At 48.8% G+C, this 16,489-nt stretch overlaps 7 protein-coding genes across 7 annotated transcripts; 4 read left to right on the forward strand and 3 right to left on the reverse strand.

The window, feature by feature from the left end:
* Positions 1-2,215: 2,215 nt before the first annotated feature.
* PG994_002994 (uncharacterized protein) lies at positions 2,216-2,722 on the forward strand (the record flags this gene model as incomplete). The annotated part of the gene is made up of 1 exon (XM_066854403.1): positions 2,216-2,722. The coding sequence occupies one exon, from the start codon at positions 2,216-2,218 to the stop codon at positions 2,720-2,722; it is 507 nt and encodes a 168-aa protein (XP_066720258.1).
* Positions 2,723-4,030: 1,308 nt separating this feature from the next.
* Positions 4,031-4,381, forward strand: PG994_002995 (uncharacterized protein; the record flags this gene model as incomplete). Its single annotated transcript, XM_066854404.1, has 1 exon — positions 4,031-4,381. The coding sequence occupies one exon, from the start codon at positions 4,031-4,033 to the stop codon at positions 4,379-4,381; it is 351 nt and encodes a 116-aa protein (XP_066720259.1).
* Positions 4,382-4,930, forward strand: PG994_002996 (uncharacterized protein; the record flags this gene model as incomplete). Its single annotated transcript, XM_066854405.1, has 1 exon — positions 4,382-4,930. The coding sequence occupies one exon, from the start codon at positions 4,382-4,384 to the stop codon at positions 4,928-4,930; it is 549 nt and encodes a 182-aa protein (XP_066720260.1).
* A 1,379-nt stretch (positions 4,931-6,309) lies between these two features.
* PG994_002997 (uncharacterized protein) lies at positions 6,310-7,396 on the reverse strand (the record flags this gene model as incomplete). The annotated part of the gene is made up of 2 exons (XM_066854406.1): positions 6,310-6,743; positions 6,805-7,396. 2 exons carry the CDS (start codon positions 7,394-7,396, stop codon positions 6,310-6,312), a joined length of 1,026 nt encoding a protein of 341 aa, XP_066720261.1.
* A 1,805-nt stretch (positions 7,397-9,201) lies between these two features.
* PG994_002998 (uncharacterized protein) lies at positions 9,202-9,651 on the forward strand (the record flags this gene model as incomplete). Its single annotated transcript, XM_066854407.1, has 1 exon — positions 9,202-9,651. One exon carries the CDS (start codon positions 9,202-9,204, stop codon positions 9,649-9,651), a length of 450 nt encoding a protein of 149 aa, XP_066720262.1.
* Positions 9,652-11,961: 2,310 nt separating this feature from the next.
* PG994_002999 (uncharacterized protein) lies at positions 11,962-12,629 on the reverse strand (the record flags this gene model as incomplete). The annotated part of the gene is made up of 2 exons (XM_066854408.1): positions 11,962-12,384; positions 12,483-12,629. 2 exons carry the CDS (start codon positions 12,627-12,629, stop codon positions 11,962-11,964), a joined length of 570 nt encoding a protein of 189 aa, XP_066720263.1.
* A 2,353-nt stretch (positions 12,630-14,982) lies between these two features.
* Positions 14,983-16,062, reverse strand: PG994_003000 (uncharacterized protein; the record flags this gene model as incomplete). The annotated part of the gene is given in 3 exon segments (XM_066854409.1): positions 14,983-15,397; positions 15,540-15,785; positions 15,797-16,062. 3 exon segments carry the CDS (start codon positions 16,060-16,062, stop codon positions 14,983-14,985), a joined length of 927 nt encoding a protein of 308 aa, XP_066720264.1.
* Positions 16,063-16,489: the final 427 nt, after the last annotated feature.

Genomic DNA, 16,489 nt, shown 5'->3' on the forward strand with positions numbered 1-16,489 from the left:
TTAATTTTAATAATTAATTTAAATATTAATTTAACTTATTAATAAAATAAATAGCCTTAATAACTTTATTATAAATACCTTTAAACCTACGCACTTTAATTACCTTCGTTTTTACGAGCTATTACTTATTATATCGATAAAAGCGGACTTTTATCGCACGTTTAAATACTCTCTCGTATTATTAATATAAACCCTAGTACGTCTTACTAAGTTTCTTTTAAAACCCGGATAGCGTTCGTTATAATTACGTAGTTATATACTTTTTTAATAAGTTAATAAGTTATACTTGCTTTTTAAACTCTTTCGATTTTTTTAAAGTCGATTAAATAATATCTAAATCCCGAGCAGTATTTTAAGGCGTATAAAAGGCTTTATTAAACTCGTTAAGCCTTGTCTTAATAAGATCGGCCGTCGTATAACTAGTATTTTTAAGTAAATACGAGCTTAATAATAGTTTTGTTATATTTACCGGCTAAAGACCAGCTACCCTCTAGCCACTTCGGATATTCTAGCCCGAAAATATTTCCGAACGTGCCTTTTAATAGTATTAAAGGAAATATCGCTTACCGATTACCGTCGAGTTCGTTAATTAGTTTAAATTCTCGAATACTTTCCGGTATACCGATTTAAAAGCGCTAAAAACGGTTAAATCGAGAAGCTATAAGATATAATTTATATAAAGGGGTAAAAAAAGAAGGCGAATACGATAGCGGAAGTATAAATATATAAAATCGGTCGTTTTATAGCTTTCATAACTATCTATAACGAGTAGCCGGTATTTTAAAGGGTCCTTCGAGGCGGTATTCGAGATAAAGATTTTTTCGAGCTATTTAATAGCCGTCTTATCTATTATTTATTTATTCTCTATTACGGTAAACTACTAGCCTTTAAAAGAATTTAAATTAAGAAAAAATTATTATTATTAGACGGTTTTACCCTTAAAAATAATTAATAAAGGTAATATATACCTTTAAGTAGATACGTATGTAATAAAAGAGGTTTAAGCCTTTAAACTAGGCTGTTTCTTTTAAATAAACCGGTTTTTAATACTTTTAAATATTAAACCGTTCGATTCGATACTTTCTAAGACCCTTACTTCGTTTATATTATAATAATTAACTAGTTTAATTTCTTAAATCTTAGTTTATTCGAGCCGCTAGAACTATAACCGAATTACCTTAATAAAAGCCCTATTAATACGCTTTAAATCGATAAATCGAGCTCTCTAAGCCTTTATAGCAGGATTCTTATATAAAAAGGCTTACAGCTACTTTTTACCGAGTAATTCGGGGTCCCCTTAGGCTTAGAGAATACGCTCGACGAATTCTTTTACTTAAGCGTGCGTTAAAGGAAGCCTTAAAGCCTATTAAGTAATAATCTATAATAATAAATACTTCTCTTAGTTAAGACTAAGCCTTTATAAATCTACTATACCCTTTAATTAAAAGTATTAACCTTTAAGCCGGTTTTAAAGCGTTAACCTAAGAATATTATATTCTTAAGCGGCTTACTTAATTAAAGTATTATTTATAATATAATCTAAGGCTTTTTAAAGCTCTTCTTTAAAGTATTAGTTTATAATTAAGTAATAATACTTTATAAAAAAAATTTAAAAGAGAACGATAAGGAATTAATAAATAAGTTATAAAAGTTTAAAAGGGGTGAAAAATCAGGTGGCTGGTTAACAGGGGGCCCAAAGCAGGGGGGGGCCCAAAGGTGGGTTTCCAACATAATCAGGTGGTACAAAGATATGAGGATCCTCGAAGAGGTGTTTGACGTATATTTGACCATATACCCTGCCGCTATTCAGGGCTTGAAGTCTGTTCTCCTCGATAAGGAGCCCAAAGAACATTTCAACCAAGACTACCCCGTCTATCTTGTGTGTCTCCATAACCGTGTCGACGTTTTGGATCTTCTACACAAGAAAGGGGTGAATATCAACCTGGTTAAGGGCTATTTAACCATTAGTACCCATTTTGGCCATGTTGATTACGATTTTGACCAACTGGATATGCCTTATGATCCCAACGATGGCCAACTACATCCAGACTTGTGGACTTGGTTACGACTAAGTTCAAAGAACCTAGGAGAACATTGGACACAAAGGGGTTAACTACCGGAAATGGAATCCTTCCAGTCAGGCTTTCGGGAAGATGTGTGTATATGGTTGGTCGAGCACAACCTTGGCATCTCCGGCGGTCCGCATAGCCTCAACATGAGAGACCTAGAAGAAGCGGCCGTGCAGAACCAAATATGTTTGGTCGCCACCCTGATCAAGCATTTCAGAGCGAGACTCAGCCCTGACGAATACCGCGAAGGGTTGACCTCGGCTTTATACGCAGCAGCCAAAGGTATGGACAGATTCGAGCAGGGGTATTGGTCAAGAGGATGGCATGGGTACGTGAATCTACCTTATCCTATCATCGAGCATCAGAGCGAGGTTATCGATATGCTGCTGAGAGCCGGTGCAACCTTGCGACAAGACCCCGACCGCGTCGAGGGCCCTGGCCTGCTCGCCAAGACCGTAGAGCGTTCGCCGTCCAACGCGATCTTGCTCCTGAGGCGCCAGATGGCCGAGGGCGTGACTGACCACCGTGACGTACGAAGCGCGATGCTCGACGCCCTTCGGTGGTACAACAGCGATCAAAGTAGCTACGGAGGCGAGAAGGCCCGTGATTTCTTCGCCATCCTAATACCCCTCGAATGCGCATCTGGCGTGTGATCCATCGGAGCTCGCAACACCGTGGAGCCGTGAACAGACACTTGAGGGGCTGTTGAAAAGCCTTATCATGCATATTTACACTGAGTTCACTGAAACCCTTTTCAGGCGTATTGAACGAGAGTGTACTGAGCCAGTCACTTACGATGCAGCTCTGTACCTTGTGGAAGTGGAGGGTCGCCAGCGCATTGGCGATGAGCTAGCCGATGGGTTGGAAATTGCAGAGGACGGGGGTTCTTCGACCTCTCCCGTATTTTCTCGGCTTTTTCCCATATTAAGAGGTCCACTTGGAATTAAAAGGATCATTATGAGTATTTCACCTAAATAAGGTATTGCCAAAATAGTTGTAAAGAGGGACCACAGCTAAGAAAGAATATGAAAATCAAGTCACGATTCGGACCAGCCGATTGTGATAACTATAGCCCTAGGTCGTACTGACTGCCTCGAAACCCTGAGGCAGATACGTGTATATATGTATATGAGTTTCATAGATGAGCACCTCATGATAGAGTATTTCATGCAAAATAGCCGTGCAGTAATGCCAAAGGTGTAATATTTTATCTTAGCGATATCGGATGTCTGCAATCGTGGAAATGGTAAACGTACGACTGATTATGGAGTGATATGGATAAAGAGGGTCATAATGCACGCTTTAATTGACCTCGACTGACCTCGATTTAAACATCAGTCTGCAAGGGTGGAATGAGGAAAGGCTTAGAAGTGTTGTGTTTAGTATCCAGATCATTAACAGCCCGAAGGTATGCCTAAGAATCATTTGGGCAGTGCTCTTTAGTCTGGTTCAGTCGGTGCCTCTTTTAATACTACCTTCTCGAATTTCGGAATTAATACCAAGGTATATTACTAATTTCTACATCGACATAGTTCGACACAGCCAGTTTGGGCTCTAGCTTTGCCATCGTTTCTCTGGGTCGACATATGTCAATTAGACCATGTACGCGGTGGCCCAATTGCCGTCCTACTTGAGAAGATTGAGTGAATCACAAGGTAAAACGCCGGGTTCTATTGGCACAACTGTTGAGACGTGAAAGGATAACGGAATACATTCTAGGCGGACGTTGTTGTCATGCATAGTAACAATGAGCACAAAGAATACATATACATAAAACATCTTTGTATCTCTTCGACAACCCTTGAACTCAGGGGAACAATGACATTAGGTAGCCGTTTGACATAAAATGGGTCAAGATTTCTCAGCCAGTTTAGAAATACATGTCTTGGTGTAGCAGAATCATTTGCGATACAATACAAACATAACCCCTTACAGCCACTGAATCCAAGATCGCAACCAAAATGGCAAGCTCCAAACAGCCTGAATCACCCACCGCCACCCGAGTCATCCTCAACTTCACATGCGGTCACTACCGGATCTGGAAAGTCTCTGCCAAAGGCGCCGCGTACCTGCAGTCCATCTACGTCCAAAAGGGCCCCACCGTCGAGGAAGGCATCGTCCTCACGGACCAGCAGCCATGCTACGCCTGCCGCTGGCTCGAGACCCTGAAGCGATTCTACCCTTCGCCGTCGTGGGAGCACGACGACGTGTTTCCAGGCGATAGTGCTGCTGCTGCTGCTGCTACCAGTAGCGACAACAAAACTGGGAAAGACACTGCTGCCGCTAATGATAATGAAAAGACTGAAGTCTAGATGGGGAGACACACGAGGGCGACCCGGGCGCTCCGCGCGTACATGGCGACGGCCCTCATCGCCCTCTTCATCCAGCACCCGCTCCTGGACGAGCAGCAGCCAGCGATGCTCTCGTGCCTCTGGGACCGCGCCTGCGTGGCACTGGGCGCCAAGATCGACTTCGCCTTTGGGCGGCTGGCCGACGACGTCTACGAAGTCATCGTCGCGCTGACGGACGTCGAGGGCGGCGACGGCGACGAGGAGGTGGCGGAGTTTCTGAAAGCGGGGCAGGACCTGAACGTCGAGAGGCTGGTCGCTAAGATCGAGAAGGAGCTGATGGCCCCCGGCGGGGGAGCAGAAGGAGATGCGGCACGTCCGAAGAAGACGTCCGCACCTAAGACGGGTCCAGATGCGCGCGGCGTGGAGGCTATGGTTTATCGGGGTCAGATGCTGGAGAGGATGGCTGCCCGGTCAGCTGGGGCACAGCCGTCGCAAAACCCGAAGGAGGACAAGAGGGAAGAAGCGCCACGTCGCGGAATATGGGCAAGATCGTTCTCCAAGAATAAGTAGATGTCTATGGAAATAGTCCAGAATAGTTGAGTAGAGCCAAATCAGTTCAGCAACTTTTTGAGACGTCCATAATCAATTTCGGCCAGCTTCGCTAACGAAACCGAGTTTCGCTTAATTGGGGTAAATAGAATTTGGTATTGCAATCTAAGGTCTCTAGGCAGTAAAACGGGCACAGCCTACCTGGCTTTCGAGAGAATCTCTACTTAGGTAATCAACTGCCCCGGCATCGCTTGCTGTACAAACAAAACCCTAGCAGTACGCAGCAATGGGGATAATCGGTGAAGTCTCACTCGAGTGCTTGCGCGTGAAGGTGAACATGAGCTTCCATATTTGACAGAATGATGTTAAATTAGAGTATGCACCGCTAAGTAGGTATTGATAGGTGCTGGACAAATAGCGCTCGAGCCCCCTACAGTGAAGTGCCCTCCGCCTGGCAGTTTTGACAACACCCAAAATCTCACTTCCGTATTTCCAGGCATATCACACTGGCCTGCATTCCACACCATGCTATTATTCGTTAATTGACACCATCTTTACATGTACTAGCAAAACCCTAATAGGATTGTGTGGGAATGGATATGATTTATTAACGGTATCGTCAAGTACGAACATTGAAATGTTGTGCACAATCAGAATATTGAATGCAACGGGCGATTTCCCGTAATTAATTAGTGGGTTGAATGCGACAATAGGAACATAAAAGTCCCACCTACCTCAAAATTAAAAAAAACCTAATCACAACGACAACTCCTCGGTAGACCAAGACAGCAATAATACATGAGGATGGATTCAGTTCTTATCAGCGCTGTTGGCTGTCTCGTTCTGACTCGTTTTCGGTAGAAGATTCACTACTTTGGTGACTGACCTTAGTGCCTTTGCTAGCGCCACCCGCAGCCTTATCACCACTGTTCCCTGGTCTCTTCCCTTTTTCATTTCTACTAATGAGACCTATGTACGGTATGTACGGTCCATTGTACAACTCCGTAAGGGAAGCCCACTCACGAGGGTTCGCCTAATTGGGACAATAAAGCCATACATTTCGGGGGAGCATTACCGTGAATTCATCGAATGCGGCATGGTGCTTCCAGTACTTGGACTTCAGCTCCGAGGCCCATCTCATTCACTCCAAAATGGGCAACATCCCCATTGGCCAACTCCCGTCTCGTGTGAGCGTGCGCCATCTTCATCAATGTGGTATCCGAGGCGCCGCCCTTAATGGCTCCCTTCGTTAATTTGGAACTGGTCCACTGATGCATTTCCGAATGGCTTTGGATTCTGAAAAACCAATAGGCTGTTATTGGATTATATCCAACAGAAAACCCATTAACTACCGCTCGCATCGAGTTTAAGCTGAATCCCTCAAAATCACACGTGATAATCTATCGCAGAAAGTGCGGCCAGTCGTCTAAACCGTTATTTGGCATGGGATTCTCGCTATCTCCTACGATATCAAAGACCTGCAGGACTGTGGGGGTCGAGGCCTTCCAGATTGCTGCTCGCTGTCTCGTCAGCCACTGTAAAATCTTCGGGATCCGTTGAAGCAGGCGGTTTAAACGGCCCGTCCAGTCCTTCTGTCTCGATGCAAGTTCTTCGAATGTCGAGCTCTCTGGTTTCTCTGGCTGAGGCTCATGCGGGACCAGGTACGTCCTGTAAAACCTGTGGCCTGGAGATTGCAAGTGGCGTTGGCTCTCAATTATTTTGGCGAGGTCAAGGATCATCTCTATGTCCCGGTCTAGAGGAAGAGGCCTAGCAGAGCCACGCTTGGGCTTCCCACGCTCATCAATGGCGGCCGGCAACACCTTGCTGAAGTCTCCTACAAATCCCATATCATCGCTTTCCCGTTGTCCGACAAAATCGCTCGCTCTACCTTTCACTTTCCACATGTTCTTCGAAGCCCTCGCCTCGGAAGATACCATCCAATTGCAGGGGACCCCTCGAATTTGCGAATAACCGATCTTCGAATTTCGGTAAGGGTTTGCCCATTCGAACGCAGTGGTAGATAAATACCTCTTTTACAAACGCCACAGGATTGAGTCTCGCTTCTTTGGATGAATCATTGCTCACACCATCTAGTGTTCCATCATTAGAGGTTGCTGCCGCCATCTTAAGCAGCCTAGCTTCTCGCAGTTTCGCCTTCGTATCGTTGACTCCGGCCCACTCGATCGCCTCGACGTCGCTTTGAATGAAAATGCGGGTCGAGGCACATGTGAAATCGACCTTGTAGTTGTCGGACTTTCTCATCTTAGGCCAGACCATACGTTCCAAAAACCGAACTTGCTTTCGGCCCCGCATCTCGAATACGTGAGCCTCACACGGCTCCCATGCCCAATCTGACGCCACAATGCTGTAGACCCAGGCATATTTGTCTTGGCGAATAACCATCCCCAACTTTAGGTCTTCCAGATTGTGTCCTGCATTGACTGATTCGCACAATTTACTTCGGTCATAGTCAGGATTGCCGTTCATTGTGCCTCTCAGTCGTGTGCATCCAAGTATAAGGTTTGGCATGAATGAGAAAAGCGGAACGACTAGAGTGCCAGTCAGTGGGCGATCTGGTCTAGTCATCATTTATCTATCCACCCAGGCAGGCTATCTCGGATCATCAACACTCCTTGTGGTACCCAGCAGCTTAAATACCCGACGTCTCTCCTTGTACCGATACATAAGATGTCAGCCTCACCAGTGCCGAATGCCAACACCAAACCCCTCACATGATGCATACCACATGTTTCTGGGATGCATGAAGTCCAATTACTCAACTCTTGGTTTCGGGCCCTGTGCTTTTGGGAGCAGCCTTCTTCTTAGGCAATGCATTCCACGGGTCGTCTTTGGGCGAGCCAGACAAGTAGCGCTGCATAGAATATGACTCGGCCTTGGGCTTCTTCCCCTTTGGCTGACTGGCGGAGCTCTTCTGCTCCTGGCTTTGCATGTACAGTAATCTGTTTTATTGGTGCTTTAATGTTAGCAGAAATTCGTCAACTTTCATGGGGGTTGCGATCACCATACTGAGTAACCGTTTAAAGAAGGTCCAAAGGCGTAACGCAATTATATGACTAGATATAATTGACTGGCTATGCACTTCAATAACAGAGACACGCGGAATGATCTTCTGGTGCAGCTTAAGTATATAGATGCCGGATCATTCATTATACCCTCGTTCGGAAACCGCAGAGCGACTTAACCTTTCAGAGGTATTCTGGTAGCATTCTTATCGGCGCTTCCCCTTAGGCGGCCCTCATTCTCATACTTAGGCTACTGTATTTCTGTGCGTTCACTGATAGGCGGCCCACAACATATCCACGATGCACAAAAACAAGAAAAGTGAAATGCTCTCGACTTTGGGCGTTCGCGGCTTTTTATTACTGGTGGCCCAATCGGGTGCTGGGGCAACATTCAAGACCGAGAGTAGTGGCCTGTTTCTGCAGGGAAATCTTGGCGTCAGCTCAACATCAAGTGGCTACATGGCATTGGCGGCCCAGGTAATCTGCCCCCAAGTTGTATGACCTGGCACTGGCATTCCGCATCTCTGATAGGTGGCCCAAATGCCAACTCCTTCGGTGTCCATTACCCACCTAAGTATCTCCTTGTTCCTGTACAGCATAATCGCCCAGCAAGCGTTAGTCGTGGAGATAAGTTAAATAATCCCCAAAGTCGCCCGGCCTGGATTTCCTTACTTTTCTTTCCTCTATACATGAACATCGTGGATTGGTTTCGATTTGTGGAAGTGGAAGAGGGTAAGCATCCTGAACTCAATTCTCCATCCTCGCGATGCCTATAATACAGTTAATAACGTTTTGCTGCCAAGTGATTATTTTTTGAACCTGATCGATAAGCAGGGCAGGTTTCACCCTATAGGTTCCCATTTTGATACTTTCACCCGCCTCTAATCTGGGGCATTTACAATATCTGAGCACCATTATGATCATCGCCTAAGAAGAGATCTCCCTGAGGGGACCTGTCATCATGGTAGCCGCCATCTCAGCAATGAAGTTGGATTTGACGCTGGGAGTCCATTACCATGGTCATGGGACACAACAAGTTGGGGTCAAGCCATCCTGTCCCCTTGCTTTGGTTCCACTGATAATGATGGCTCTACCTCATCCACTTCATGTGCATATTCACTTGTTAATCTGTGGTCAACATACGCACAACCCCCATTCAAGTACGGCCTTTGCAGCCAGAATCAGCTTTCGCAATATCATTCCTTTGACAGTTACGACGGTGTCTTTCTTGGCTCTACCGGCGCTCTTACTCCATTGAGTTCGGCCAGCATGCTCTCTACCCCTTTCGTGCCATGCGAGCACTTTCCATATTCAGATGTTTCCTCTCAATTTCAAGGTGCACTCTCAATCCCAGATGTTCTCAAGGCATCGAGCGACACAGCAATTGGAACCCAGTCGTCCGTGGCCCCTGACAACTTCAGTACCATTCCAGGCTGGCCCACCCCTGAGATCGATCTCTCATCAATCTTGTCGCAGTCTTGGGACGACCCCGAAACACGGCCAACGCCTGAGGTGACTTTTACGCCATCAACAGTTCCATCTTCACCGTCGCCGCTTGCACCAGCCTACCACATCCCAGAATCTGTTCAGGTGATGCCACCAGAATTGCCTTCCCCATTTACCTCATGTGACCAGTCCGAGAACACCGTGCGAGCCAAATACTACTCGTCCGCAAACAGCCGCAATTCCAAGGCAGTACACGTGTTTGCCTGTTTCTGATTGCTCCGTGGCCTTTCGTTGCGAGCAAGAAAGACGGTCAGTTCAACTGCTTGTCGACCTTTAATAGCAATAGCCGACACTTGACTAAAGATTTTCCAGGAACATCATGCCTCGAATCATCACAAACGAAAATATGGATGCAACCTGGACGGATGCACAAAGAGCTTCGTATACGAGAAAGACTTGCTCAGGCATCAGAGCAGCTGGTCCCACAGGAATGACAGTACAAGACTTTTCCGTTGCACCTGCGGACGGCCCAGCCCCGAAGGGATCACCACCGCAATCATTTGGAATATTGTTGCAACAAAACCATTCGATTACGGCAAAGGCCCTTCTTCACCTGCTCTTGTGGAAACGAGAAAAAGGAGCTCGAGGCGCACGAAGCACACTTCAACTCATGCAAAATAATCAAACCGACAGTGAAGCTTGGAAAACAACCCCCCTAAACTCCATATAACAAAGCGTATCATAAACCCAGCTAACAACAGCACGAAACAGCACAGCAAGATAGATCCTACAGATGGCAGAGAACCCAGGGCCAATTAGATTATTGATGATCATGATCCCAAATCGACCTCTAAGCGTTCGTGTACGGTCCCAATATAGCTGTCGTTGTCTATCCGTCGCAGTTACCGAAGATCACACAGCGCGAGCGCTTAGTACTATCGATACTTACCTCACCGAATGGCTCAACCCAGACTAACATACCTGACTATGCCCCGATAATTGCATTATTATCATAGTGCCCGTGAGGGGCAGTGCGAGTGCAAAAAGCAGCACACTGTTGTGGGAAGGAGGACCGGGAGACGAGGGTGAGAGGAGACGACGAGTAAACTGGAGGCGAAGTCTTTTATTTATCGTTCTCCGGATTTCTAGGTATCCAGATGTACCAATCATATCTGGAATGGTTGCATAGAGGAGACACTGTGATCTATGTAGCTTGGCAAACACAATACAGATCCCTGTCGTCTGAGTACACAAATCTGAAGAAGCCCCTTTCTGCGCACGAGTAAGAGATAATTAGCCAAACCCTGTAGACTGTCAGCGTAAGTTAATGGTGACGTCCCCAACGGGAACTGAGGGTTAGGGCACTTACACATGTTCCCACGCTTGCAAACCATTGGCACATGACTTAATACTCGCAACGTCTTCTTAATATTTTCTTAGTTCCTACGCGTATGCTCGTCCTGGTGTTTCCCCTTTTATGTTGCTATTTTTGAAAACAGAACTGGGAGTATTAGAGTCTCAATTAGGTAACAATAACCCACCACTGTATTATCCATAAAAAGGAACAGAAACAGAAAGAAAAAGAGCAAACAACAAATTATAACTGCAGAGGGGCACGCAAAGCGTTGAATATGAAAGGTCAGAAAGCGAACCCTTATTGTTAAGGGTGGGCATGAGATCCTTCCCACCTTGCTTTGATACGACGACGGCATAGAGGTCCTGGCTTGTGAAGACCAGTCCGGCATCCCTAGTCTCCCCAGCACCGCATCGCATCAATCCCGGCGCCCTGAGGTTCTCTCCATAATCGAAAGTGTGCCTCAGCCGAGGTGTGAATACGATCACTTGACGGAGGGTATCCTAGAGAGTCAGGCGGCAAAGCTGCTTGGCAATGAATACTTGGGAGTCCAATGAACGCTTTATCGAACGGGGGCCGGTAGAAAAGGAGAAGAAGCTACCACTATGTCTTGTAAGGTTGGCAGGGGGGAAGTCCTGCGGGTTGGTTTGCGTAGCAGGACGATCAGTCGATAAGGTTTACCGACACGGAGGTGGACAGATACAGCAGGCAGGGAGGTGTTGTTTCTTCTTCTTACTCCTCCGAATTGGCGGCTTCGCCATCCTTAATGGGCCATTCGGTTTGTAGCCGTTTGCAAGGAAAGGGCGGGGAATTCCAAGCTCAAAAGCCCCTTCATGTTCTCAGAGTGAAAACAGTTGTGTTCTCGTGACGTTGGTTCACATGTGCCCACCTGGCTGGGTGCGACATTGTCTCAACCAACTGGCAAGACACGTATGGTGTGGAGGGGCAGCGGTCAACGGAATTGGGACAGTCAAGTGAGAAACGATTGTGTAGGTGTCCGGCATTGCTAAGGCCTGGCTTCGGCGATCATCAGACAAAAAATTTCCGGCTATGCGAAAGAGACCTGATTGAAGAGAAGGGTACAGACTCTCCTAGAAGTCTGGATGGTCAGTGATCACTAAATGAAGGCATTGAAGAACGAGAGCGTAAGGATAAAGTTTAAACTTTATTGGCCAGTATTCGTAGTCTGACAGTGGGTATCTCATTCAATCATAAATAGGTAAGGAAAATTATAGGTAGATTGCGCCTTTCTCTCCAAAGCTCTTCTTGCCATTGCCCAGCCAGCACGTGCGGCGGTGCATCACCACCTTCTCGTTGTCGTTGCCAGCAGCAGCTTCGTCGTCGTCGACCCTATCCGTCTTGAGATCGAACCAGGCCGACGTGAACAGGACGGCCGAGAGCAGGAAAACCAGCAAGCACAGCCACTGCGACGCGACGAGCGAGAAGGACCACCGGGTCCGCTCGGCGCCGAGGGCTAGGCGCAGGCTCGCGGGCAGCTCCAGGACCAGGTTCCACCGGACGCCCGCAAGGTTTGGCGTCCTGTCGGCGACGGGCAGGTGATTGACGAGGGCGACAAAGACGAATGCCGAGAAGGAGAGGAGGCAGTTGGCCGACAGGACGGTCAGCAGCAGTGAGCGCAACCGTAATTTAGTCTACGCGCCACATAGACTTCGTTAGCATGGGAAAGCTACCCACAATGTGCGCAATGGACTATTTGAAGAAGAAAAGAAAGTTTAGGTCAAATACACACCTTCACAGTGCCCTTGTGTAATATGTAGAAGAGAAGAAGCTCGGTGACGACGGAGACGGTGAGACTGAAGCTCGATGTGGCAATGAGAATCTTCTCGCTGGTAGTGTATAGAGGCTCAAGGCCTGCCACAGTGGTGGAGAGTTCCATTTTTGGCGGGATGTTTCCAGAGTTTCGCGGGGTGATTTCCCTGACAGCAAAAGTGGGCGCGCGACCGACAAATTGGAAGATGTCCTGGCTGTCGGGTCGAGAGGAATGTACTGTGATATTATCCGTGATATACCGGTCGGATATACTATCAAATCAAGCAAGGCAGAGATATACCGAAAAATGTTCGTCTCGTCTTACAATTGAAGGCGAGGAAGTAGAGGGTATAGACAGAGAGAGAGAAGCGAGAAGAGAGAGAGGGTGTGCGACAGCAGCTGAAGGGAGCAAAAGGAAAGATCTCCCCGTCATATGTAAGTCAGTCGAGGGTCAGATCGCCGAAGAGCCAGCCAGGGTGGATGGTTGGGAGGGAGGGGGGCTCGTAGGACTCAAATACTAATGTATTGCATGCAGCTTTGCGCGCTGGCACGGCATCGGCCGACCCAAGGCAGCGCATTCTGTAGCAACAACGATGACTGCTGGGTTGCTGGCCTGATGCAGGCTGACCTGCTTCATCCGGGTAAAGTGCCGCTATGCGGTGTATAGTGCAGGCCATTGTTGTCATTGGCGCTTGAACTAGGCCTTCAGCTGCGCAATTTCGCAGCCTACGCCAAGCATCGTAAAAGCCAAAGCCCCAGCGGGAAAAATCGGTCCCAGGGCTCATGGCTATGACGGGGGCCGTTGGTACCGTCATTCTTCGTCTTCGGCATCCATGCCTTTTGACGTGCTGTGTTTGTGCTGCCCAGAGAGTACCATGTGGATTGAGCCGAGAGAAAGTGGGCAACTAACTGGGCACTTTTCTGCACTTATTTCTGGGGTAAGTTGCTAACCTAATTTTGGTTACGAGGGATGGAATGACAACGTCTGAGCAGGGCCGATTGTCGCTCGTTCCTGTGCCCTGCAGGATTCCTTACTCAGAGTGGTGAGTGGCTCAGATTGATTGGCATCTTGGTAATGTTGGCTGTAGTAAACACTTGGTGAAGTATGAGGTCAGTAGTAATCATTCTACGTTATCGTATTTTGGTATGCATCTAATCAATCGTCCCATCTTCAATCCCTCATCTCATGTTCTTGAACTCTCTCCTTCAGCTCAGCCCTCTGGGGACCAGCTGGAAGGTGCAAGCCGCTGACCGAACCTAGTACGTAAAGTACCTGGTCAGAGCACCTAACATGGCCAAACCACCCTCCCCCCCCCATCCAATAATATCGAAGGACCCTTGTAAACACGAGAAACTCGTGACCTTTGCTTGGGTGGTCTTCGACCCTTTTGGCCTTTTGGCCCCTCCAACTACGGAGTACTGAGCCTCAATACACTCCGTACCTTACTCTCTTGGAACATGGATTTCTATGATTCCCTAAATTAGAATCAAGTAGCTTCTTCTACATGTCGAACCTGCCCGTGCATGTCCAATTCTATGATTGCCATAGCATCTACATATGCGCCGAGCATACAGATACTCCCCGAGGAGATGGAAAATGCCATTCCTCCTTCAGATGATCAACAACACACCTGTTCTTGCCAAGCCCCCAAGCAGTGCGGGGGTGGACACACGCCCGACCCCACTGGCTAAACAGACTTCCACAATCGACCGCATAATTACCACGTTTATGTATGCATCACCGGAGCGAGCCAGGTTGGGGCAAAACTAATGACTGCAGTAGACGATGCACGAAGCTGCAGCTATACAGGTAGTGCCACGCGACCCAGACCGCGGTCGTCGCACTTTAGAGAAAGCTTCCAAGTCCCCAGCCAGACCGTCATGGTACTACCGCCACAGCTCCCGTTCCTGCCCTCAGAAGTAGGGTGTCCTGACCCATGAACCTTGAGGAGCGGCCCAGGAACCAAATGCATCTGCGTCGGCGATGGGCAACAGGCAAGAACATGGCTGCAGAGGGTCACGATGGAGCGCGGGTAACGATCGACTCCCCTTATCGGCAGTTCCAGTGTCTTGGCAGAGCCGCAGGTCAAAATCCTGCCTTCGCCAAGGTCAGCACTATTGCGATAAGAAACCCGTGCTTTTTCTTGCAATGTTGGCAAGATCAGATACCACACAGTCCGAGTCGTCAAATAGAACCAGCCACCTAGAAAATCATGGGCGCCCGCGGCGTTTTCTATTCGACCAGGCTTGCCCTGGCTCGACGACGCATGCGTTCGGAAGGAGAGTTCTACCATTGCGCGTCTGCCTACGTACGCTATATACTTCCACCTACGCCATCTCCCGCACCGTCCCTCCATCTCTGGCGCCACACCCGCTCGATTCATCTTGCACTGCTACAGCAACCTAGGTGTTGGTAGGGACCGAGCTCGGATACCTGTCCCCAGCAGGCACGAACTTCTCGAGGACCTCGTCAATCTGCTTCATCTCGTCCCCGCCAACTCCACCAGCGCGGCGTTTTCTATGACGCGTTCGGGCGCCGACGCGCCGGGGATGGGCACGACGACGGCCCCGGCGGGCATCGTCTGCTTCAGTGATGACGAGAACCGGGGCAGGGCGCGCGTCCAATTAATGGCCAATTGCGCCGGGGTGCAGCCCTTGGCATCGGCGATGGCCTGGACGCGCCGTACCAGCTCCAGGTTGGTCTCGAAGTTTTCCTGGGCGAACCGCGGCGACATGCGCACCAGCGGGTTCGTCGCCGCTGCCTTCTCCACGTCCGCCCACGACTGGTACTGGCCCGTCAGCAGGCCGCGCCCGACGGGCGAGTACGCCACGATGGGGATACCGTACTGCGCGCACGCGGCCGCCACGCCGTTGGTGAGAATGTCGGTCGACCAGCTGTTATGTTGCGTTAGTTACACAAGCTGCTGATGTTTCGAGGGTTGCCTGTCCGTGTTGAAATAAGGGGAGGGAGTGCATGACGATATGGGAGCACCTTGCTATTAGGTATGTGCAGAACTTAAAACATCAGTCGACTTACAGTGACAGCTCCACCTCGACCGCTGCGATGGTGGCCACCTTGACCGCCTCATGGATCGTCTCGGCGCGCACCTCGCTCAGGCCGATGCCGCCGACCTTGCCGGTCTTGACGTACTCGTTCTCGATAACACCAAGGGTGACCTCGAGCGGGACGTTGGGGTCGCGCCGAGCGCACTGGAAGATGTCGATCTTGGACTTGCGGCCCTTGAGCTGGGCCAGGCACCCCGTCGATGCTGCGGCGAACCCCCTCGGGGCTACCGTCGGCCGCCATGGTGGCGTGCGAGAAGCAGCCCTTGACCGACAGCACGATGCGGTCCGCGGTCCCCGGGGCGCGCGGCCAGGTACTGCTCCAGGAGCACCAGCGAGTTGCCGTCGGGTGGTCCGTAGAACTCGCCGCCGTTCCAGAAGTTGCACCCGCGCTCAAGGGCCGCGTCGAGCGCCTCGAAGGCTTGGTCGGGCTTCATGGCCAAGCCCATCATGCCGTAGCCGATGGGACCGATTTTTTCGCCTGCGATTTGGGGCATGTTATATTGATGGTGTCGTATGGTATGCGCCTTTCGGGATGAGTGACGATATGTAAGTAATTGTAATTGATAGTTGAAGGTGATAACGATGATACTGGTCTGTGACTGGGTAACTCAATGGTATAGTGGCGAGATAGGAATGCCAAATATAGAGAATTGTAAACAAGTGGACGGCATCGTGCTTCTTATATATGACGCGCAGTTGACGTGCGCTTTCTTTGATTGCTGCGAGTGTGGTGGGCTCTGCCATCTATCCGGCATTCATGAACACCGTCTCTTCGACTCCGGCTATGTCATCGCTTCTGTGCCCAGTATACCAACTCGAAAGCATCCAGAGAGCTCGTTTGCTTGTTCGCGATACGTATGCCCGGACTCAGCCGCACCCTTATCTCCGTCAGTTGTCCGTCCTCCATCCTGGCGTGTGGAG

The sequence above is a fragment of the Apiospora phragmitis genome (genome assembly GCF_038363925.1).
Source record: "Apiospora phragmitis strain CBS 135458 chromosome Unknown utg000003l:1.0-2676785.0:1.0-2680665.0, whole genome shotgun sequence".
NCBI lineage: Eukaryota > Fungi > Ascomycota > Sordariomycetes > Amphisphaeriales > Apiosporaceae > Apiospora > Apiospora phragmitis.